Source organism: Dermacentor variabilis, chromosome 4 (genome assembly GCF_050947875.1).
Source record: "Dermacentor variabilis isolate Ectoservices chromosome 4, ASM5094787v1, whole genome shotgun sequence".
Classification (NCBI taxonomy): Eukaryota; Metazoa; Arthropoda; class Arachnida; order Ixodida; family Ixodidae; genus Dermacentor; species Dermacentor variabilis.
Window position 1 is genome coordinate 143163790 of NC_134571.1, and position 25522 is coordinate 143189311.

The following is a 25522-nucleotide window of genomic DNA, read 5'->3' on the forward strand; positions in this document are numbered from 1 at the left end:
ACTCCCACCGAGCATGCCACAAGCTGCCCCGAGTGTTTGACGCACTTCCATACCAGTACAGTACTTCCATTTGACAGTACTTCCTCTCGTCCTTCGTCCGGGTTGCGCTGCCCACCCATAGGAACATGTTCAATCACCAACTCGCCCAGCTTGCCGCCTTAATCCCGATAAATGGCCGACCGTACGTAAGGGCGAAATTTCCTACTGTCTAGACAAGTGCAAGGAAGGCCTTCCTGCTCGGTAATACAATAATTCCGCTAGGTTGCGTATACGATTTGCGTATACAATCACTGTCGTGCCATCGCCGGTGCTGAGACAAATTAGTGCCCAGTCCACGACCACTGGAGACAGTGAGGACTTCAGTATGAGCATGAGGGTGGAAGTAAACTCATTTGGGTGGAGAAATAAAAATAGAGAGGGGCCTCATGAAGGCGGTTGCTTGTTCAGGACGCGAAGAAAATGAAGCACCGGCTTTCATAGATGCAGTAAATGGTGGGGCGACTTCCGCAATATTGTACACGAATTGGCGGATGCGGCTCAACACAAATCAATAAAGCTCTGTGTATCCTTGGCGCTCGTCGGTACGGGAAAATACTGTACTGCTCGAACTTTCTATGGGTCATGGCCTAGACTGGATAAATCAACAAGATAAGATGGTCGAGGATAGTGATTTGGTGGTACCCTAAGTGACACTTAGAGCAATTAAGCTGAATAGATTGGTTGCGAAAAACAGAAAGTACCAATCAAAGGCGCTCGAGGTGCATAGCAAATGTGGGAACGAAAATAAAGGCATCATTTAGGTGAAAAGTCACTGCCCAAGCACTCCGTACAGATGGTTAACCGGCGAAGCGGAGACGCACGGCCCCGGTGTTTATCACTGGGTTAATCCCGACGGTTCATTAAACGACGGCTTGGTAGGCTGCCGGATCCTCGGTAGGCAGTTGCCGCTTGCGCTCGGCTGCACGAGCCTGTTCTTGTGCCTCGGCTTTAGCATCGGCACGGCGTAGACGAGCTCGTTCCCGGTTCTGCTGGCAGCGTTGCTGATCGAGAGCTGTCTGCTCCTAAGGAGTACTTATGACACGTGGCTTACCCATTTCGGAGCCGGAGCTAAACCGCTGCGCGCGCGCTCGGCTGCGGCGGAGAGCAACGTCGTCACTACTGGCGCAGCCAATCGCGCGCCTGTCTTGCTTTTTCGCCTATGAGCATCAGTTGCGCCGGAGCTTTCGGCGCACAGGCGACATACAGACAGACAGACGGACGGACAAATTGGCTAGCCATAAACAGCTTCGCTTTAAAGAGACAGACGAACAACTTGACTCTATGCAGAATTCGCGTCCATTACTCATTCGAACGTGGCTGGGACATTACACCCTCGAAAGCCATGACTTTGAATTGGTATAAGGCCATCGGGTATTACAAAGGATGCCTTCTCGTTATTGATGTCAACCATGGCAAGGTGCCAGTACCCAGAATGAAGGTCGATGGAAGAAAAGTATTTCGCACTCTGAAGGCAGTCGTGTTTGTCATAAATGTGCGGGAGAGAGTAAAATATCTATTTTAGTAATCTGCTTGAAGTGCTGATATTCTACGCAGCAGCGTAAATTGTTGTCGTTTTTAACTAGGACTACAGCGGGCGCCCATGGGCTGGAAAATGTCTCAATGATTCCGCGAAAAAGCTGCTTCTTGGCTTCGGTTTCAATACCTTGTCGCTCATGCGCGGACACATAGTAAGTAAGGTCTTCGTGTGAACTGGGTGGATATCAGAGAAGACGATTAAGAAATTCTGTGTTTAGTAACGGAGGCAGCCTAACGGGCGACCATTAAGCTAAAGGTGTCGCTGAATGAGGCGAGCAGGCGAAGTAACTGGCCAGCATGCTTAGGCGGAAGCTCAGGAGACACCATGTTTGGAATGTCGGGCAAGGCAGGCGCCGAAGAAGGCGAAGAGTGAAAGCTGTACGACGAAGTTCCCGTTGTCAGTGCCTAAAGGTAGTAGTTCTGGGAAGATGAAAACATGCCTAAGGCTATGTCGTGTGGTAAATGCAGGGCCAGGAGGATGTCCAGGAAAAGGAAAGGCTATACAGTCGCCACAAAAGTGGTACGGGCGGAAGAAGGACGCAGGACATGTAGCCTGGTGGGGCAAGACGAATCTGCTCGGCGGAACATTATCTGCTCGGAAAACCATCGGGAGAGTCAGAACAACAGTGTAAACACAGCTAAATAAGTCCATCGGAGCAATCAACCAATGCTGATAGCAATGATAGAAAATGATGGCCCAAAATAACGTCGTGAATAGAATGCTGCAGACAGCAACCTTTCATTACGTTGTAGGGACATTTTAGAGTGTCTTTCAATTGCTACTTTTTTTTTCATTTTACGCATTGATGATTTTACATTGTCCGTTTCTTCCAAAGTTATACATCTGAATGATTACCTCAAGATGCCACTCGGTTTCACTTATACTCCCCGCTCGTTTAATACAAGCTCGCTTTTGTGAACAGAAATAATGACTGTGACGGTAGCAATATGTTTCATAGACACTTTTTTGGTACGGGTGTATTTGAGTCCTAACTACTTCGAGTTGCGCAACTGAAGTTTTTTGTCATGGATACTTTATGGTTAATTCAGGGAAAGATGGGAAAGCCACTGTTGAAAGCCCTCGAGCTGTGCGCACGCAACTCGGGGCGAAGTGGACTATCGCGCTCAGTATAACAACATGAAAATCAGGTTTTCTTGAGGGGGGGGGGTAGTGTGCGCTACCATGCAGCCATATAGCGTATAGCGTCCGCTTATAGCCGCATGACAGGTCCTACGCAAGAATATTGCTGGAAACCGTACCGATTACTGGTAGCACCCTGGTTACAAGAAAAGTAGCACTTGTTATTTATGTTATTGAAAGAACTCACAGTCGTGTGGCTGTGTTGCAAGTACTATTGAGTGCGATAATACCTGAACTGCTTTGGACCATGCCCGTAGTGGCTTCGATGCCTCTGGTAAATGCTCTCTATAGATGCACGAATATCGTGAACCCAGGACGTACAAGGGAGGGACGACGCTCAACTACGTCACCTGGACAGTGTACTCGGCTCCGTCTGTGGTCGCTTCGGCCGTGTTCCTGTGGTGGCATCTCTGCAGGCGATTTGTGCCCAGAGCGTGAGTTGATAAGAGAACGCGCTCATTGTCTCTTCCGTTAATTTCGTCTCTACAAAGCCGGAACTCTGCACGCGGCGTCGGTTGCAGTATGTCTGGAGCACAACATAAAGGAAACTTTTAGCGCAGGCAAAAAATGTTGCATGAGAGTGATTATTGATACCGTAGTTTTGCGAAAAGTTGACCCAGATGTTTGACCTTCACCCCAAAGTCTGGCACACAATGGCAAAAACGGAGTCTTCATTACTGCAGCCGTCTGGTTCGTTTTTTACGCATCTGCGCTGGAAAAAAATATTACCGCAAGTTACCGATGAGCGAAGTTAGGGAATTGCGACACGCAGCGCTCTTGTTCCCGAGTACGCCGGTAACGAGAGTGTCAGACACTCCTGCTTGAAACATGGATCAGATCTGGCACTCTCGTCACCGGCTTGCTCGGCTACAAGAGCGTCGCGTGCCGCCATTTCCCTGCTCCGTGCATTGGTTACTTGAGCTGATTGTTTTCCGTTGTAGTTGTACATTACGCTTTAGTGTCGAACTTTCTGCAAGCGCCTCGTATGCTTGAGAGGAAGCCTTAGCTCGGGCGCAACTCCGACGCCGCCTATTGAAATACATGTAAAACTCAAAAACGTTTTTCTGAGATAACCCTTGGACCGATTTTAATGAAATGTGTTGCATTTGAGAGAGATAGTTAACTTTTAGTGACTGTCGGAAGCGGAATTTCGATTTATGTTTTGAATTCTATTTAAAAAATTTTCAACATTCTGATAGTTTAAAAAGTATAGAAGCACAAAGTTTACATATTCATAGCTCTGCATCAAAAGCAGATATCGCGATTCTGTAAAGGGAATCCATTAGATCATTCAAAGCGGACAAATTCGATACGTCATTCTATATTTTGCGTGAATTTGTTACGTTGTTTACAAGGATTCTGCAAAAGCTGTATTTACATATTACTAAATTTCTTGAGATACATGTGTAACACCCCCGCAGGGGCGTCTGCGCAAGCAGGCGTTTGGTGTGTTGCGACACCACGTACCCGAGCACACGAGGGTTGGACCCTCCCGCGTGTAGCCGTGCGCGGCTTAGCCGTGTCCGGGGAAAAGGGGATCCTGGGGGTTGAGCCGAAGCTGGGTGTTTGGACCTTTAAGGCCCCCCGGCGGAGGCAACACACCTCTTTGGCCTCGGCTTCACATAGACGGCACCCCCGGACTGACCCACCCGGGGGAAATCGGCAGTCGCCTTTTCCTGTCCTCCTCTTCAATCTTCGACTTTCTCTCTAGCCTTTTCATCTTTCCTGTCTTCTTTTCACTTCTTCTTACTTCCGAATTTCCTGGCGGCAAGGGTTAACCGTGTGTAGTATATCCAGTCTTGGTTATATGCATTAGGTTATAGTGGCGGTGCATAGCTGGCGTGTGCAGGTTGCTCACAACCTGTAGCGTCCCCTTGTTGGGCTCGGTGGTGGGTGGCTACCACCGCCGCCGAATTTCAAACCATATTATGGCAGAAGCTTTTCCGCGACTTCCAGATCGGCCTCTGAAAAGAGGCCGCACCGATGCACCTTTTCAATTCACCCTCCGAACCGACATAGACAACTTCCAACGTTACCACGTCTTGCATAGTGAAGGATCACAAAGCATGCGTAAGCTATCTCCTTTCTTGGTGGCGAAATGCCTCGTAGAAAAAATTGGCAAAGACTATAAAGCCTCGAAAATGACCAGTGGAGACCTACTTATAGAACTGAGAAACAAAGAACAAGTACCAAAGCTGTCCGAACTCGCCAGTATTGGTGAAATCAAAGTCACAATTTCTCCCCATCGCTCCCTAAACACCAGCAGGGGCGTTATCTCAGAGGAAGATTTTCTCAGCTTGAGTGACGAGGAACTTCTCGAAGGGTTCCAAGAACAGAATGTCATTAAAGTACAGAGAATTACAATCCGAAGAAACAATGAACAACTCCCGACCAAACATGTGATCCTCACATTTGGTACTAGTATTCTTCCCACTTCTCTCGACGCAGGATACCTAAAGATAAATGTCAGGCCATATATACCGAACCCGAGGCGGTGTTTTAAGTGCCAGAGGTTCGGCCACGCATCACAATCATGCAGAGGCAAAGAAACATGCGCGAAATGCAGTGCCAACGATCACCCATCTGAAAACTGTAACGCTCCCCCACGCTGTGTGAACTGCAAAGGGGATCATCCAGCGTATTCACGATCATGTCCCTGTTGGAAGAAGGAGAAGGAAGTGATTGCTCTCACAGTAAAAGAAAAGATTTCATTTTTTGAAGCAAGGAAGAGGCTTTCACTCTTACCTCAAATAAGCTATGCCAATGTGGCGCGACAGGGGGCAGCGCCACATCGGTCTCAGGAGTCTACAGAGGTCACAGTCAGTGGTCCTGTAGCAACTCCATCCGCCCCCTCGGTGGCAGCAGCTAGTGCTACTCCACCATCATCCAAGACGGCCCTGCAGACAGTCGTCCCGCAGGTTCCCAGGCTAAACAGAACGCCAAGGCCCGAGGCGCGTGTCTCGGCGCCTGGCTCTCGATCATCCAGCGCCTCAGAGAAGGCAATGGAGGTCGACACTAAAACCCCGGCGTCATTGACGCCAAAAGAACAGCGCTCTTCTGAGCGCCCTAAGAAGGACAAGGTCCTTATAACTCTACAGAAAAAGGGACAGGCAACCTGAACGGTTACCGCCCATTAAACGTGTACTGTCCCGTATCGCATGTCACCTTTAGTTTTTTAAGTTCGCAAACACCACTACATTTTTCATTTTAGAAACATGGCTTTCATTGTTCACTGGAATTGCAGAGGTCTTATACACAATATAGGTGACATCAAAGACATTATCAACACTTTTTGGCCAGTTGCAGTGTGTCTCCAAGAAACGAATCTTGGTCCAAAAAATACTAACATTCTCAAAGGTTTCACCGTTGTCCGAAAAGACCGCGAACACTCTAGCCGTTTGTCAGGAGGAGTCGCCATAGTCGTTCAGGGCGGCACCCCTACACGAAATGTTCAACTGAATACTTCTTTCGAGGCTGTTGCCGTCACCGTTCTATCGCATAAAACCATCACCATCTGTTCACTTTACATCCCACCCCATACTCATTTTACTATTAGACAACTGGAAAATCTAATACACCAGTTGCCGGAGCCTTTTATTCTGGTAGGAGATTTTAATGCCCATTGTAGCCTCTGGGGTAGCGATAGAACAGACCAAAGAGGGCAAGTAATCGAAGATTTTATTTTGTCTAACAGCATATGTCTTTTAAACTCGGGTTCACCAACATATTTCTCACCAAGCTCACGCAAATTCAGCTGTCTAGATTTAGCCTTCTGCTCACCGTCTGTTTTTAGCGATTTTAAATGGGAAGTCCCCGACACTTCATATGGAAGTGATCATTTGCCGGCATTTATCAAGCTCTCATCCACATTACCTACAATAAACTCTAAGCCACGTCGCTGGAAAATACATCTTGCCGACTGGCCGCTTTTTATGAAACATGCAAAACTTGAAGATGTCTGTTTAAATGAACTCAATGTAAATGAAATTAATGAGGAGTTCACTACAGTTTTAGTTTCAGCGGCAGAAAAGGCAATACCTCAAACATCCAGTCTTGTGCGCAAAAAAAGTTTCCCCTGGTGGACCCCCGAGTGCACAGAAACCAAAAAGCTTCAAAATAGGGCCTGGGGTATGTTACGAAGACACCCCACCTATACCAACCTTTTATGCTTTAAACAGGCCAAAGCCAAGGCACGATTTATCAGAAGGCAGGCAGAAAAATTATCGTGGAAGAAATACGTATCTTCCCTAAACAGTACAGTTACGTCTAAACGCATGTGGGAACAGGTAGGAAAGTTTCGGGGAGATTACTCATCTTACACAATACCGTTACTTACAAGTCCAGACACACAAACAACAATACAAGAACAGGCAGATATACTTGGCGAACATTTCCGTGATGTATCCAGTTCAGGAAATTATACGAAGGAATTCTTACAGTACAAACAGTCTGCTGAAAAACAGAAGCTACCCACTACTGGCGCGTTAAATGAACCGTACAATTCCCCCCTCACACAACAAGAAATAAACAGAGTCCTTTCTGCAGGTAAAAACACAGCGCCAGGACACGACCGTATCCACTACGCCATGCTGGCTCATCTATCCCAGGCATCTGTAGAAGCTCTCCTTAAGTTTTTCAACATAATCTGGGAATCTGGTATAATGCCCGAAGAATGGAAAAAAGCAATAGTAGTTCCATTTCTAAAAGCCGGTAAATCCCCAACATCCGCAAGCAACTACAGACCCATTTCCCTCACAAGCTGTCTGGCAAAATCATATGAAAGCATTATCAATATTAGACTCTCATTTATCTTAGAATCAAGAAACCTCATAGACCCCCACCAGTGCGGATATCAAAAGGGCTGTTCAACTACTGACCATCTTGTCCGTCTAGAACATGAAATTCGATATGCGTTTTTACACAAACAACACTGTCTTGCAGTTTTCTTCGATTTGGAAAAAGCCTATGATACCACATGGAGATACGGAATTTTAAGAGACCTAGCTGACCTCGGCATCCGTGGTAAAATGCTAAATTGCCTAGCTGATTTTATATCTAATAGAACATTTCAGGTACGTCTGGGTACAGTACATTCTCATACGTTTACGCAGGAAAATGGCGTTCCACAAGGCTGTGTTCTCAGCACGACACTGTTTATAGTAAAAATGAACTCAGTTAATAAGATTATACCGTCGTCTCTTATGCACTCTGTTTACGTAGACGATCTCCAAGTGGCTTGCCGCGCCTCAAATTCGCCAACCTGTGAAAGGCAACTTCAAATGACAATAAATAAGCTTACACAATGGGCTAACAAAAATGGTTTCCGTTTCTCCACACAGAAAACAGTTACTGTTTTGTTCTCTCAGAAACGAGGGCTACACAGCGATCCAGTTCTAAAATTGAACGACACCATACTGCCGGTGAAACAAGATCATAAGTTTTTAGGAGTAACCTTTGACACCAAACTGAACTTCCTAACTCACATAAAAGCACTAAAGATCAAAGCAAATAAAGCTCTAAATATTCTTAAAATTTTGTCCCATAAGCACTGGGGTTCCGACCGAACCTGCCTTTTACGTGTTTACCGGTCTCTTGTGCGTAGCCTTTTAGACTACGGCTCCGTGGTTTACGGTTCAGCCAGACAGTCCTACATCCAACGACTTGATCCGGTACATAACCTCGGACTGCGACTGGCGAGTGGTGCCTACCGAACTTCACCTATTCCAAGTTTATACGTCGAGTGTAATGAACCCTCCTTACAGCAGCGCAGAGCATTCCTCACATTTTCCTACGTACTCAAAATTCAGTCATCACCCCAACACATATGCTACAACATCCTCACACAATGCAACACACGCTTACACTACACAAATAAACCGAACTCGATTAGGCCACTTGTCCTGCGGTATGAGCAATACTGTCGGGATTATGACATTCCCCACGAAGTCCTCCAGGTTGCCAAGAAACCACAACGGCTGGCTTCGTGGTACGATTTGACACACTTATGTGATTGGACGTTAACACATCTAAAGAAAAGAGACATCCCACACGAACACATTATACAAGAATTCCGTGCACTTCAGGACAAATATCAAAATAACATGCAATATTACACTGATGGCTCTAAAACAAAAGACCACGTGGGTGTGGGGGCCGTAGCGGAAAAGTGGGAAACAAGTATTCGATTACCACAACACGCTTCTGTTTTCACGGCTGAAGTTTACGCTATCTGGGTTGTTGTTAAAAAGATTATAACTGATAAACACGAACATGCAGTCATATACACTGACTCTTTAAGCTCACTGAAAGCTCTACAGTTGAAATCTGAGTGTGAACCCCTGATAGGAGACATTTTAAACATGTTGGTGCTTAACGAATACGGGAGGTCAATTCGTTTCTGTTGGGTCCCAAGCCATGTCGGGATACCAGGTAACGAAGCAGCTGATAGCTGTGCATTGATGGCAGCATACAAAAATATTACAAACACGAAACTACCATATAATGATAGCATCCGTGCAATTAGAAAAGCCTTCACGGTAAAATGGCAACGCGAATGGGACCGTTGTGCCGACAACAAGCTACATCTCACGAAACCCATAGTAGGCGAGTGGAAGTCATGCAATCATCAGGAGCGGTTCATCGAAGTAGTTCTATGCCGACTACGCATTGGGCACACACACCTCACGCACAATTACTTACTTACGAAAGAAGACACACCAACATGCGAGAAATGTCAACAGCCACTAACAGTTATGCACATATTACTCACATGTATGCAGACTGAAACACACAGACGAACACTTTTGCACAAATTATATCAATTACACATACCTTTACACCCCGCTCTAATTTTAGGTGATGATCCGCTAGTCCCATTATGTGACGTCCGTAAATTTCTACACGACACTGGGTTTTTACATAAAATATAGATTAACAAAGCCTTTTCCTTCATAAACGTAATTTTTAAACACCTCGTGTTTGGCGCAGCATAGCCTCAGCCGCTTTTGCGCCATTAAACCCCCATTTAACTAACTAACATGTGTAACACGCAGATTTTGACGGCTTAAATGTACTACCATATGCAACTCACAGAATTGTATTATCATTTTTGGTTGCTGAGTTACAGAGTTGTAAACTTTAGAGTTTCGTTATTTGAAAATTTTCAATTCTTGCCATTTTCTTAATAAAAAATCGATTACTAATTGGAAAATTGGAAACAAACAGTCACTAGATCTGAAGTTTTTCTTTTAAATGCAAGAAACTTCATCAAATTTGGTGCAGTGGTCGCTGAGAAAAACGAATTCTCCTTTTACATGTATTTAAATAGGAGCACCCGAGCTAAAGCTTCCTCCTAAACAAAAGTCGCAGTTTCGCCCGAAAGGCGAAGCATCGATTGCGACAACAAATAAGTTCACAGCTATGCGAAGTAAGGATAGTAGCTTTTTTTTTCGACGGAATAAACTTGTAAACATTTCCTTAATAAGTAAAAGAGGAAGCATAGTGTCACTCGCGCTGACGGAAACATGAACGCATCTAATTAGCTGACTGCGGAAACTCGATGTGAAAACGCTGGAGTTGATAAAGCGCGGCACCAGCAGCTAGCGAGTTGACCTCCCGGCTGACTCTCGCTTCAACGCGAAGCAGCAAAAACACAGCGCGCACGAACCTATGAGCCGTCGGCGCACCTAAGCTTTGTACTCACAGCAGATCGCTTTCAAGATAGGGCGCGCGCCCCAAAGCGCTGACGCTCCACGTGCCGCATCCGCCGGAGTAGAATGCGCCCCTCCCCCGCTTCCCCTGTCCATAGTGCCTTACGCGCGAAGGAAGACGGCGGGCTTCCTTGCCGATTTCCTCCCTTGCGCGGGCGCGTGATGTAGCCGCCATCCTCGGCTGAATCTCGCAAGCTTTTACTCGCACATACAGCATACAGCGCGCGGTGGCGATATTATCGTCCTTGGACTTTATGCGCTACATAAAAGCGAAGGCAGAAATTCGGCTGGCATGTTTATGTAGTTGCTATCGCAACAAAAACCTTCGCAGATAGACGCGAATACGAGGAACTCGTTATACAGCGAAGCTATCTAAGCGTTTTACTATAAAACTCCTTGGCTATTGTCTGTTCAAATAGATGTAGAACGTAGAAATACCTTGACGAGGCAACCGCTAAACTGATTTGAAGGAAATTAGTGTTATTATTTCAAGTATTAGTATCAGCCTGAATAATCACTGAGAACAAAAAAAAACAAAAACAAGAGTAACCTGACTTGCGTAATATAATACAACGACTACCCTATTTGTGCCTACGGTACTTCTAAGAACCCCAAGTTCTGATATCGAAAAAACTGGCCGAAGAACTCAGATGCGAGATTAAAAGTGCCTAATATTATTTCCTCAGGTTGCAGAGTACGGCACAGTACCAAAACGACACAGACGCGTGCCAGGAAAAGTACGCCACAATCAGGAGAATAGGGTGAGTGAACGAATACATGATAAAGATCCTTGGAAAACGTTGACGTCTAGATTATGGTTGTGCCGCAGCATTCTCGTGTGTGATAGTCTATGTACCAGCTAAAAAAAAATGTGTTTTTCTACCTTTGGCGCATGGTCTACATGAGAGAAAGATTAAGCACAGAACAGCCTGGGGGGTGGGAGGGGTGTAGTCGTGACACACAAAATATGAACGGAAAGTGTACAACTACGCTGGGAACTTATTGTGGCACGGTGTTAAACTGTCTACACGATAAACATTTTTGTTTTGCCCGACGAGAAAACCGCCAAAAATATGCAGCGACCATCATCTTCCCCACCACGGTATCAAAATAATTTAGGTGCTGATACTCCGTGAAGAGACACTACCAGGTAACGTTTGCCGCTCCTGTGATTTCTTCAAACGGCGGCAGGTGGGGACACTGCAAAGAGCCCCACCGAGCCACGGTGGTTCTACTGCAGCTGCTGTTTGTCTGTCGGGCGCAGTGACTTGTATGGGCTAATTTATAAGTGTGGCAAGGGACAGAAGTTTTTCAGCAGCAGTCGCCACAGGATCATATTGACACGTGCACTTGTCTTGATCGGGCGAGACGTTTCACCGCCTAGCAAATGTTATCGCACAGCGCAGGACGCGCCTGCATGTATCGGAAGTTTCTGGAATGTTATCGATGGTTCCATGCGCTGTCTGCGACCGAACCTTGTGTAATCTGATTGCACGTTTCCGCGATGCGAATAATGTGGAACTTTGTGAAAGGCACGCGGGTCCCAGCAATTACTCTGGAACATTCGACGACTGATGTATAAAAGCCGACGAGCTTGAACCGCCCATCAGATTTTCGACGATCGCCAACCGTGTTCGCCGCTGTCGTTTTGCTATAAGTGTAGCCTGTTTTTGTGGGCACAGGTTCGCCCAATAAAAAGTAGTTTTGTCTTTCACAGTATTGCTACTGGGTTCTTCAACGTCACCACCACGTGACATCTGAAGACAAAACTAACTTTCACCATGAAAGTATTCATTGGTGGGACAATCCGAGGGTTTTTGGCGCAGTCTCGCTCTTCAAGACATAGTTTTAATTTATAAGTATCTCAAAATGCCTATACTACGGCGGGAAATGTACTTAAATGGTGTTCGCAACAGAAGAGTATATGCTTGTTTCTAATTGCTACAATTAGAAATCATAAAAAGAAATAGGCATGACTACATTTTGTTTTAATGCTACTCAAGTAAAGAGGCTAAAATTCTTATATCTCGCTGATTGTGATACGTATCTTCAAGTCAAGGTGCCTCTGCTCATTTTTTCTTCAAAACTGTTACGCAGTCTTAAAAACGCTTTGGACATTGCGGTAGAAACCGGATGAGAGAAACCGACAGCGTGCCACACCTCTCCTTGGCATTGAGCAAATTGTACTGCCTAGCAATGAGGTCGAAATAATGGTAAAGCGGGGACGATGAGCTTTGACAGGCTACCTGAAAAGTTAGTAAGTGTTTGTGTGCTTTGTTACTACAGGTGCTGATCGACGGTTTTGTTGCACTGCAGCCTTTCTGTTCTGATTTTAGGCAAGTGCTTATGCAGCATTTTAGCATTCTGATAATTAGCTCTTCAGTAACAACACTGTTTCCTGTGAAGAAAGTACTCATGGCCCTAATCGTAACCACTTTCCTAGACTTAACGGAAGTTTTTATAAACATAATTATGGGCATTCTAAACTGTCTCTTGAAGAAATAATTGGGGGTCTAGTTAGTCTTGCTTGGCTGACGAGGCAAATTAGCGGAAACAAAATCACAACTCACACGGTAAGAAAAGTCTGCCTCTTCTTCCCGTGTCAGTTGTCTTCTGTTAGCGCTAAGTTTCATTGCCGGTTTCTCGAAGATAAGATCTGCATGGTATTTTCTTCAACAAACCACTTGTGACACTGACCGTTGCGTTCTACCGGCCCCAAACAGGTACAAGTCTTACGAGGCCGTCGCCATATTTATGATAGCGGCCTACGTCAACTGTTCCCTTGTCGGCCAGGACTGGATTAACATCAACGACAACACCAGGTACGCGCACACTGGCGTGCCTCCACATAACCTTATCTCCGTATTTCCATGCGTAATGACAGATTTATGCAAAGGTCAGTGCTGGATACAGGTCGCGCTTTCACGAGAAAGGTGCCACAATCACGCTGAAGAATTAGCTGCTGAAACATGCAGCAAGTGGGGCATGCAATGTGAGTGGGATCGGGCTAAAGAAAAGCATTGGTTTTTTTGTTCAAACTCACTTGTACAAAAAGTTTGAGTAAAGAAACCTAAACCTGTCTGTATCAAGGAAACGCGCCTTGTCTTCCTTTTCCTATATAGTAAGAGCTTTCACTGCTGGTTATTATTGGTAATCTGTGGGTGATGCTTAAACATGTCATGTCTTTAATTATGGAGGCACTTTATAGATAGTTCGTTTTATGATGGCATGTTTAACTTAGATTGAGCATAAGCAGTAACGTTACGGAAACATCTGATTTTCGTCATAATCATTACGTACCTAGGGTCCTAAGTCAACTTTGCTGTGAACTATACAAAGCATTTCATTGAAGGGCCCCTAAACTACTTCGGATATTTGAACACTTTAAACAGAAACGCCTATCGTGTCCAGAATGCCCGGATGATCATCTTGTCTCTTCGGTGCCGTGCCCTGTTTTCGATGTTGTCTATTCAGCATGAGCGCGTACCTAGCAATCTAAGCTACTAGATAATGTGTGTGATTGGATGAAAAAAGTTTAGATACAGACGGAGAAACCGGAAAGTATGTAAAGTTACCAAGGAATGCTAATCCAAGGAATTAAAAAAAAGAACAGTAAGGTGCTCATTTCGGGCTTTTGCGTAACCCCATTCCATACCCTGCAGCACCAACATAATCATGCACGTATAGACGCCAGGGTAAAAGCTTTCGAGTAGTCCATCTATGAGAGACATCAGTTCTGATCAGTAGTGCGCCATCGCCATGCCATCACAGACCCGACCATTCTTTTGTCGTCCCGCTTTCGTGTGGCGCGTAATAAAGTAATTTTACCTCGTATAATATGTATTGCACTGTGTGTGCGATTACAGCAGCGTGTGGCCGTAAAGCGCGTACTCCGGGTGACCGGAAGTGGATGGCGTTCTCACATATGAATACAGCGTCAACGTGACGTTTTCTTCCAGTGTGATCTCTACGTGTCTCCTGGAAGCACATGGCGATGAGGAGAGGGGCCCTAGGGGGGGGGGGTGTGGACGGAGTAGGCGCTCATTCGCCATCACGCTGATAATAGTTTAATCACAGTGTAACAGTGATTGGGGGATCATGAGAAGGAAATTCATAGAAGAATAAAAATGGGTTGGATGGCATACGGTCGACATTGTCAGTTCCTGACTGGAAGCTTACCATTATCATTGCAAAGGAAGGTGTACAATCAGTGCATTTTGCTGGTGCTGACATATGGCACAGAGACTTGGAGACTGACAGCGAAGCTTCAGAACAAGTTAAAGGGACACTAAAGTGAAAAATGATTTCTTCTGCATCAGTAAGTTACCTTTCTACAACACCAAAAACACCACTCTTTCAACGATAAGACGTTTGGTAAGCCAGAAAAAGCGCAAGAACGAAATACGGGTGGCGACGCCTACTTAAGTTCCTGCACCTGGTGGCTATGACGTCATGAATTTTATGGCATCTTCTAGGGCCTACTAATTATATATAGCGGTACAGATTGACTACATTGTGTTCTAAAGGAACCGAATAATAAACATGGCAAGTTTCGGGAACATTTACTCAACCAACGCGGCCCAAATGCGAAAACATGCTTTGGAATCCCTGACGTCAGGGTGACGTACAGGCGCTGGGGTTTCGGCGCGAAATTCAAATACTGGTACTTGGGCCTTCATTTTCTCATTTAATAATCAAACTATTTTTTCGAAATGACTGCCTGCAGGGTTCTGAAACAATTCTTCATTAGTCTAAACTGATTTATTGTTTCGCTTTAGTGTCCCTTTAAGGACCGAACTAAAAGCGATGTAGCGAGGAATGCTAGGCCTAACGTTGAGAGACAGAAAGAGAAATGTTTGGATCAGAAAGCAAAAGGGTATAGCCAATATTCTATTTGACATTACGAGAAAATAAATAGCGCTGGGCAGATCATGTAATGCGCAGGTTAGATAACCGTTGGACCATTAGGGTTACAGAAAGGGTACCAAGAGAAGGAAAGCGCAGTCGAGGATGGCAGAATACTAGGTGGTGCGATGAAATAAGAAAATTCGTGGTTGCTAATTGGAATCGGTTGGCGCAAGACAGTGGTAATTGGCGATCGCAGGGAGAAGCCTTCGTACTTCAGTGGACAAAGAATAGGCTGACGATGATGATTCTAATATGACCGCGGCATATGCTTATAAAGCGTACCGCCCTACGTTCAGACTATGGTACGTCTAAACTCAACGGTATTAGCTATAGAATGCATGAAACAAGTATTTAGTATCAGGGGTGGTATACTGCATGAACCGAAGTTATTTGTGTGAACACTCTACTCGATTGATTCTGCCCGTAGCAAGCGTCGCTTATCACCCTGATCGGTGCCATCAGTATTGTTTGCCCGAATGCCAGCCAATGAATAAGTGGCCTTGTGCAAAATCGGCTATGTAAATTATGGTTTTGGTGTTTTTAAAACATGTGTCAGGCTTTGCCCGCAATGCTCTAATGCATACATCGGCTTCCACAATGAACTTTGTTGTTTACTACCATTTCAAACGATCGAGACTTTTCTCATTGTTCTGCAAAAATAGTATATTTCTTTGACAAATACTCTGCCGAATGTTTCGTAGCAAAGCCAGACGCACAAATATCTTCAGCCGTGCTGATCTGATGCGTGGAAGTTTCTGTGCAGCAGTACTATGCGTGATTTAGTTATAGTTAAAGCTGCCGTGACCATGTATATACGCTTCGCAAAAGATAATAATGACTGCAGTTTGCCTTATGTTCAGGTTCACCCGCTTTTAAAGTTACGATTAGGCACCAGGCAAGGCGGACGACAATTTTGGCTCACCTTCATGATGTCCGTGACAACTATTTTTTTCATATATTTACGAGATTCAGCTCAAGCATGATGGATCTCCGGCTAACCACAGGCTGCGGCTTTTTGTCCATGATCTGTTGCTGAGTACAAATCCGAGGGTTCGATTATCTGCCATGGAAGCTGTATTATGAACGGGACAGGTTGTGTAATTGTGTGATGCAACGTCCCCCTCCCACAATCCTCTAGGTGTCTTTCATATCATTTGTGTTGTTTTTTGAAATCTAGCTCCAGAAGTCACTCCCTCTGTAAGCACCGCCATTTGCCGGCCTCAATGTCGTCATGCCCTGTTAATTTGCATAAATTCTGCTCCGTAGGAAACATCCGTATGTCGCCCTCTTCGTATGCGGAATGAGTCAGGGTAACGTTGGAAGTCCGTTCTCCTGCACTATGCATCGATAGAGCACAAATGCAACAGGGCTATGCGCGATCGTCCTTCACCTTATATACATGACCTTTGGTGCGTTAAATGCAAAAATGTTTTGTAAATATCTTGTTCGTCCCAGTCAATTAGGGAATGGTTCCCAGGCTGAAAGCTAGTAATACGGACCTTGAGTATATATGAGACACAGAAAACAAACACTGGCGTATAATATACAGGGGCGGCACGCACAAATACCTTATTCCAGTCGGCAATGGCGAAATACCGTCTCAAGAGGACACAAGACGTAATACGAAATATTCGAGAATGGAAGATCAACAAAAAAGTTAACAACGCAATAAGGGCACTTTCCCGTCGTGTCACCACGAGAGGAACATGATTTCCTCCATCAGATAGATGGCCACCCCGATTCCAGCATTCGCACCAATACTTACCCACGTCACCGCGCAGCGCGGTTCGCTCGCAGACGGTGATGGTGGGCCTGACGTCACTTGCGTTCATGGCTCCTGCGCGACGTTCCCCCGGCTCTGTGGCCCCGGGCATCGTCCCAACCGACGTGATCCAGACTCGCTTTCCCTGGGGCGTATTCCTGCTCGCCGGAGCCGGATGCGCCATGACACTCTGTTTCAAGGTACGTGGCCTTGCGCCCGTCGCGCTTTCCTGTGTTTTTGTTCTAATTTGGGAGCATTTAACAGAAATTTTCAGTTCACCTAGCGTTGATAAGCGACACTCCTTGAATTTGCCGCACACAGCGGTGTTTTCATTGCTTATAGTTTTGTCATCAAGATAAAATAAAACAGTAGCAGTTTCGGCCGAAAGGTAAAAAAAAAAATTATGGGGTTTTGCGTGCCAAAACCAATTTGTGATTATGAGGCACGCCGTAGTGGAGGACTCCGGAAATTTCGACCACCTGGGGTTCTTTAACGTGCACCTAAACCTAAGTACACGGATGTTTTCGCATTTCGCCCCCATCGCAATGCGGCCGCCGTGGGCGGGATTCAATCCCGCGACCTCGTGCTCAGCAGCCCAACACCATAGCCACTGAGCAACCGCGGCGGTTAACGAGGGTAAAAGCATTGAAAGCGATAGCAGTGTATTGGACAAATACACGAGCTAAGGCTCGTAGTTTATTGACCAATGGATCTGTCAGCTAGGATAGTTGGTAATAATTCCTTATGGGGGCGGTAGCGTGAGACAAGTCGAGGACAATAAAGAAAACAGGACGGGTCCTAGTTTTACGGGCAGTGTTAACTGCAGCAAATATTCGCTTAATTATCGAAGAAGTTCGCTGTCATTCACCCAGGGAAACCCATACATGGACAGAGTTAGCTTGCTGTGCGCAAGCAGTCACAACGCTGACCTGCGCCGCCAAAGGTGAGCGCACATACGTGTCCGAAAGTGAGTGTTCCCTTGCTGCCGCGCTCTTCACCATTTCAACTGTGCCGGCTCTCGAACGCTCAGCAAATACGTAGGCTACATGTATACGTTGGCTTTGACGTTTCTGCTTAAAGATAAATATTACTCGGAGAAAAGCTCTCTCGCACGAATATCCCCAGTGTGCTTGTTATTTGTTGTTCTCATTGCAACTTTAGCTCGGCGAGGTGAGCGCCTTGCGCCTGGAACTAGTGTCAGCGGCGGCGGACATACACCCCGGCTTGGGCGTGGCGCTACTGTTCACGATCCAGTGCTTCCTGGTCGAGATGAAGAGCAGCCACGACAGCGTGCTCCATCTCATGGCCCCCATGGTTTCTTTGGTACGTGCTGGTCGCGCTCACGCCACAGTTTTGTACACTTAGTCTTCGGGGATGCGTAGACGCTCTGCACGGCTCGACTGTTAAAGCTTGCTGTGTGGCATACACTGGGCACCCGTCGTGCTTTTAGTACCTCAAAGCCGGAGGAAAAAAAGTAGCACTACCGTCCCGGTTGCTCCCAGACGAGCTCCTCCGAGCGCCATCTTTGTTCAGGATCGGTTGGCGCTAAGGCAAAGCTTAGCGCTTAGAGGACACAAGAAGAGGACAGCTTTGAAAGCTTAGAGGACACTACAAGGGAGCCGCAGATGAAGTCCAGCATCGTAGATCGCCCTGTGGCGTATTTATGCTCTATTTTGTTGTCCATCTGGGATTTAAATTGGTGAGCTTATAATTGACGCTAGGACATGGAGTGATGACACCCTATCGGCTCTTGATTCTCAACAGGTGAACTTCCAAATGAAGTAGAACTTGTGTGCAGTTGCGCGTTATCATTATACCTCAGAAAGTCGGAGAATTTTCATAAATAACGCGGCCTGCGGTATATTTCCTCTGAATACAAGAAGCAGTCGTCACTGGGACAGGTAGTATAACTTTATCTCTTTATTACTGCCGAACACTTTTTTTCGTCAAGTAACATTTTGTCGCAGTGTTCGTATGCTGTATTTTCTAGCTACCATTTTCCACTAGCTTCTGTGACTGACATTGTGTTGGGCTTTCGATTGATCTTAAAAAAGAACTGCTAATTCTATTGCTGCTGTGCCTTCGAGTTCTAAGTCAACGAATGATCGTCCTTCATGCGCAGGAATAGCGCATTCCTGCCAACAATGAATATCGTTGCTAGATGTTCGATGCAACTGGTGCAGTCATCACATTATTTAGAGAGTGCGGCGTGAAGCGCTTCCGTCATGCTACTGGCTTATATCATGTTACTGCTCTGAATAATTTTTCTGAGAACGAGAATTCTAGAACGCCGAGGGCACAGAGATATTGTGAAATAGTACTTTTATCTAGGACCATAGGTCATAAGCGATTGGGATTCGAAGAATAAAATATAAAGAAGGAGAAAAAATTGGTTGAAGCCCCTACGGTAGATATTAACAAGTGATGACCGACAGCTAAACGCTATGTATGAAAAAAAAAGGTGTTCAGTGCCTTAATTTAGGTACTATTATATGGAATAGAAGTGTACTGTTTTGTAGACCCAATACCCGTTGGTCGACGTTCAGATCTGTATTCAGCGAACGGAAGTCGATGGTGGAAAACTTGGTGGTGTGAAGAAATTGGGAAGTTGGCAGGTTTAGAATAGCGAAAGCTGACTTAGGACAGGGTTGATTGAAGTATAAATGACGAGGCGAGGCCTTTGTCCAGCAGGGGACATATATAGGGGGCTGCATCCTCCGCTGTTTATTATTATTATTATTATTATTATTATTATTATAATTATTAGTACTAGTAGTAGTAGTAGTAGTAGTAGTAGTAGGAAGAGGAGGAGTAGCAGTCAAGGTTGTCTCATTGGTTTTCTAAAGAACTGAAAGACCATGCGCACAGAAAGGGGGGGACAGGCCTAGTTAAGTGGAAACTTGAACTTAGGCGCTGTCGTTGTCTTTGCACATTTTATTATAACTGTGATCACTACAACCACATTGAACGTGTTGAAGCTAGCATGACACATAATTCAAGATATTTCTGGAGCTACGAGCGCTCTCATTCTTCTAAAAGGAGCGCCGGAGATGTATGTCTTGTTGATGCAAAGCGCGATGTTGTCTCGAATACTGCTGATGCATTTGCAGAACATTTCGGTTCCATATTCAGTGTAAAAGATCTTCTACCTTAAGTAACCTTCCTTCTCAGTCTGGTAGAGTATGTACGCTATCACTCAATGAAGGCCTTGTTTTTAAGTGTACGAAACGCCTTAAGCTTACCCTTTCTTGTGGCGCTGATCGTATCCCTCCCGCACTGCTTAAGATGTACGGAAGCATACTTGTCCCTGCTTTCACAAGAAACTCTAAGGGTTCCCTTAAAGTCTAGCATGTGTCCTAGCGTTTTGAAGATTGCCCGGGTAGTGCCCGTACACAAATCATGTGCTATAAGTGCAGTTACTAACTACCGACTTATATCTATACTCCGCGCTGTGTCAAAAATCTTTGAATCTGTATTGCATTCCCTGCTTTTGTCGGTGCTAAAAACATTTTGATAGATATACAGCATGGCTTTTGTAGCGGGACGCTCCACAACAATGAACTAGTCACATTTATGACCCATGGTTCCAGTGTGGTACATGATAGGGGCCAAATAGACGCTCCTTAATTTGGCCAAATTAAAGCGTTCGATGTAGTTTGCCTTGATCTCCTTACTACAATGACCACACAAACAGACATACCTACTTCCATCACTGCCCTGGTATAAAATTACCTAAGGAACAGATCGTGCTCCATTGGCATTAAAAGACAGAGTTCTATTAGCTATGAGGCCACTAGTAGGACTCAAGGATCTCTTCTTGGCCCTCTTCTCTTCCTACTGTTCATAACTGACATTTCATTACCAATTCGACACGTTGCATTCCTTGTATATTCTGAAGACTTAAAAGCTATATAAAATTAACATTGTTCAGGACCAGCATTGATCTCCCCAAAATAAAAGCATTTTTTCACTGCCGAACTGATACAATAAGCTACTCTTAAATGCTTCCAAAACTTATGTTCTAACCGGAAACAGCACCACGCGCAATTTCCGCACATCCTTCGGGATGCTCCACTGCTCAGGATGGATGAAGTGAAAGATCTTGCTTCGTGTTTCGACAAAACGTAAAGCTGCTCTTCGCACACTAAATATGCGAAAAATCGTGTCCTTCGCAATCTTGATATTGCTGGTGGTATATCGCACGACTTCCACTCCCCTGTTGCGTTTCTGAATCTGTATTCTACCGTGTGCCTTCCACTGCTGCAGTATGTCTCTGCAGCTTGGGCCGGAACATGCAAATCCAATTCTGACCTCGTGAACGCGTCCAAAATACACTATATTTTTTTCAAGCACTGCTTTTGCCGTTCAGGCGACCATAGTTCAACACTCTCATATATACCTTAACTCACACCTCTACAATTAAACGAGAAGAAAGGAGGTTAAGCAAGGGGCCCGATTTTTGTTCGTCATAAGAAGCCAACAAACACTGACACCAAGGACAACATAGGGCAATTACTTGTGCTTGCACGCGTAAATCGAAGGTTGTGGGATCATTCCCAATTTGTAGCAAGTTGCTTTTCATCCACTGCAATTTCCAATAATTTATCGTTTCTATTATTTTATTTATTACGCACAATTAACTTCCCCTATGTTGTCCTTGGTGTCAGTGTTTGTTGGCGTCTTATGATACCTCTGCAATTGAGACGTATAAATCCGAACTTTTGTCCCTCTATAATGGGGTGCATGACATTGTACACTGCACAAAGCTTCTCAGTCATATGCTATTTTGCGGGCCACAGAAGCATGCAATAACTCCAAAAAGCATGTATTAAGTATTTTGCCTGTATGACATATTTCAGATTTCATTTGGTGTGTTTTTTGTAAATGTAGATAATCATGTATGATTGACTCCCTTTTACGTCCGCTTCCTCGTTTTCTACTTACCGATTTGTTTTTCCATCTCGCATTGTTTTTTCTTTACCACATGTCTTCTTTTTACTGTTTCTCTTGCGTACTATTTTTCAGGTGCACCAGTACGAATGCTCTCTAGCTGTTCGTAGGCACTATAGTGAATATTTGATTGACGGATTTATTGATTCCTATTATTATTATTATTATTATTATTATTATTATTATTATTATTATTATTATTATTATTATTATTATTATTATTATTATTATTATTATTATTATTATTATTATTAATATTATGTGACACCTAAATCGCTATTTTATTTGGTGAGGTCATGTCGTCTACTGAAAGTGTAGTATCATGCCATATTAAGCAGAAAGTAGTCTTTCTTGGTGGTATTAATACACGTGGAATGGATTGGAACACTTTTAGATATTCTCATTGAAAGCAATACATAGAGAATTAATGCAGCCTGTTATTGGATTTTCTGTCCTTTTGTTCCCTTCAGCAGCATCACCTGATCGCCAATTCCTGTGGTAACGTCTTAGGCCTTTGCATATTATCGAATGCTCAAGTCATAGATGCCTCTTGTCCTGACATTTCCCTTGTGCGTACCGATAAGTTTGATCCGTCTCTAAAGATAACTCTATCCGTGTCACCTTTGAGACAGAGCTCCTCCAGTGGCATAAATGAATAATCTCGCTTTGCTTTCATGCGCGGTGATCAGGTTGGTTTGTATGATTTTTGTCTGCCATCGATTGGTCACCGGTTACCGACCAGACCAATGCTGATCACCAAGTAGATCAGTTTACGGAGCTTATTTTGAGCAGTAAGCGCAAATACATTCCTCAGTCTAGTCATCAACACTCTAAATATCCCCACTGCTTGTCATATGAATTTATAACTGCCCTAAAGTATAAAGATCACGTGACCCGCCTTGGTCCCAGCATTCGAATGCGACGGCGTGCAATGCATTTCGGAGGTTACACGCAGACTTCGCGGTGGAACCACTAGATGTCGCCGAGTGTTCTTAGGGAAGCGTGAAAGAGCAGTTCCGCTGAAGTTTAGGGCTCTTACATAGCTGGTTTCGAGGATGGCGATGCGTTATGTAGCTGTAGTTATTCACCCAATTCGGTGGCTTAGCGGCTAAGGTGTTGCGCTGCTTAGCACGAGGTCGCAGCATCAAATCCGAGCCACGGAGACCGCATATCGATGGGGGCGCAATTCAAAAATGTCCATGTCTCATGCATTGGGACAGATTAAGGATCCCCAGGTGGTCAGAAATAATCTGGAGTCCCTCCCTGCGGTTTGGCCTCATAATCACATAGAGGTATTGACCCATAAAACCCAAGAACTAATAAAAAAGGAAAGATCGCGCAGGCCTGAAATCTGGACGTCGTGTGCCTGTTGAGTAGACGGAAGAATTTCTGTTCTTTCGGACTCTCTGCAAACCCCTCTATAAGAAGGATCAAGACACAAGGAATCCTTGGAAAAGAGCACCTCTGATGGACCGGCGGAATTATGAAAGAATCGATATGCGCAAGCCCCGTAGTAAGCGTGGACACTGTTTTCGCCTGCATGACTCTAGCGGAGTAGAAGTCCAAGCAGTCACGGAATCTTTCGATGCCCATTTTTCATCCTTATATAAAGCTTCAAGTTTCAACGCTGGTGTCAGTCAGCAGAACACGACGATTCCTACATGTAGTGCTGTGTTGTTTGATGAAAAACTCATCTACGAATGCCTTTAGCGCTTGAAGTCTTCTGTATCCTGCGTTTCTGATCGCCTATCCTCCACATTTCTAAAATCCTAGAACAGTATATTTGCCCCATGTTAACATTTGTATTTATTGACTCTATAAATACATCCACTTTCCCTGAAATGTGTGAAACTCCTGGTGTTCTTTTTTATTGAAAGTCTCGCTGTAAAACCAATGGCTCGAATTCGATGCCTGCCTCGTCTAAGATTTTTGAGCTTAATGAGTCATTGATTCCGTATGAGCATGGATTCCACATTTACAAATCTCGCAAGTTCCATGGCACAGATCTTCGCGCCAGTACTTCAATGGGGCAAGTTGCCACCACTTACTGTGACCTCAGCAAAATTTTTGATGTAGTGAGACACTCACTGCTTCTGATCAAGCTAATTCGCTTTGATCTTGACTCATCATTTGTCAATACCTTGCGCAGTTATCCTCTTGATCGATCATCTTATGTTAACATCAACGGCCAAAGCTCTTCTTTTAACATCGTAACTATCGCCGTACCGCAAGGACCAATATTAGGACCACTGCTTTTAAAACTTTTTGTTAATGATGCTCTTTCTACTATTTGGAATTCTTCTTTCCATCTGTATGTCGATGACAACGAAAGTCATACTATTTATGACAGTCGCACCCTGCACTCTGATTTCTTTCTTATGTTAAGTGGTGCAGAGATACCTTAAGTGGTGCAGCCTCACCTTGAATGCTGCTAAGACCAAAGTCAATACCTTCACGCGCAAAAGAGCAAGCATTTCTCTCTCTCATTCTGTAGATTCGGTGTCATTGTATAAGGTTTGTGAGATCAATGATCTCGGTCTACTTTTTCATACAACCTTATACTTTTCTGCTCAAAGTAAACACGTTGCAATGTGGAGTATGCGCTCTCTTGGTTCTGTTTGCAGACTGTCGAGGGAATTCAGTTTTCCTACAACGTTCCGCAAGTTCTACATAGCAATATGTCTTGCTCGGCACGAATACACGTAGGTCATGCGAAATTACATTTCTAGATCCTAGTCACATTATAGATCGGGTCCAGAGAATGTTTCTAAACGTATATCATCCCCACTTTGCTAACACGGACACTGATCCTTGTTCTAGCACTGTTGGATTATTGACATTGCCCTTACTTCGCTGCCGACGGAATCGCGCTGATTTTATGTTTTTTTTCTCAAAGTGCTTCTCGGTATCCTCACCGGCCCCGAACTTCTCAGTTGTATTGTGTTTCACATTACGCGCCAATATCACGAAAAACATAGATTTCGCCATGTTCCTGTCTGTCATCACAAACACTCAACCGTTCACGGAGTACATTCTTGCTTATTTTCATGATCTCGATGTTTTCATACCTCGGTAATAGTTCTTTTCCGAGCTTTGCTTTGTTGTGTAATTGTTTCACACATTGTCCAACTGTCATTTTCCTTCTTTTTATTTTTTTATGGCGAAGCTGTATGTGCCTAGGCGAAACACTCGCAGTCCGACCATAGAATCCCTACTGCGGGAGTATGAGCCATTGTTTATGGGGGATATGAGCCATTGTATTGGTCTTACGTGACCGACGGACAAATTTCTCGTTGGGTAGCTATATAAATGCTTACGCATTTAAAACATGTACATTTATCTGCGTATTATTGCAGGGAAGGGATTCAGAGGGGGCGGGGTTAAGACAATTTCATGATGACATAATTATCTCGCAGCAAAGGTATGGTGCCCCATTGGCTACGTCGATAGTGACGTCGTCTCTCTCTCGCAGCACAG

At 44.7% G+C, this 25522-nt stretch overlaps 1 protein-coding gene across 1 annotated transcript in view; it reads left to right on the forward strand.

Annotated features, from left to right (window-relative positions):
- The window catches only part of LOC142579869 (Na(+)/citrate cotransporter-like), a 64664-nt gene that overhangs the window by 29500 nt on the left and 9642 nt on the right, over positions 1-25522 (forward strand). The window contains exons 10-14 of the mRNA XM_075690502.1: positions 3031-3150; positions 11112-11186; positions 13149-13247; positions 17115-17295; positions 18257-18418. Of these exons, the coding sequence (XP_075546617.1) occupies positions 3031-3150; positions 11112-11186; positions 13149-13247; positions 17115-17295; positions 18257-18418 (637 nt within the window). The remainder of the gene's footprint in view (positions 1-3030; positions 3151-11111; positions 11187-13148; positions 13248-17114; positions 17296-18256; positions 18419-25522) is intronic.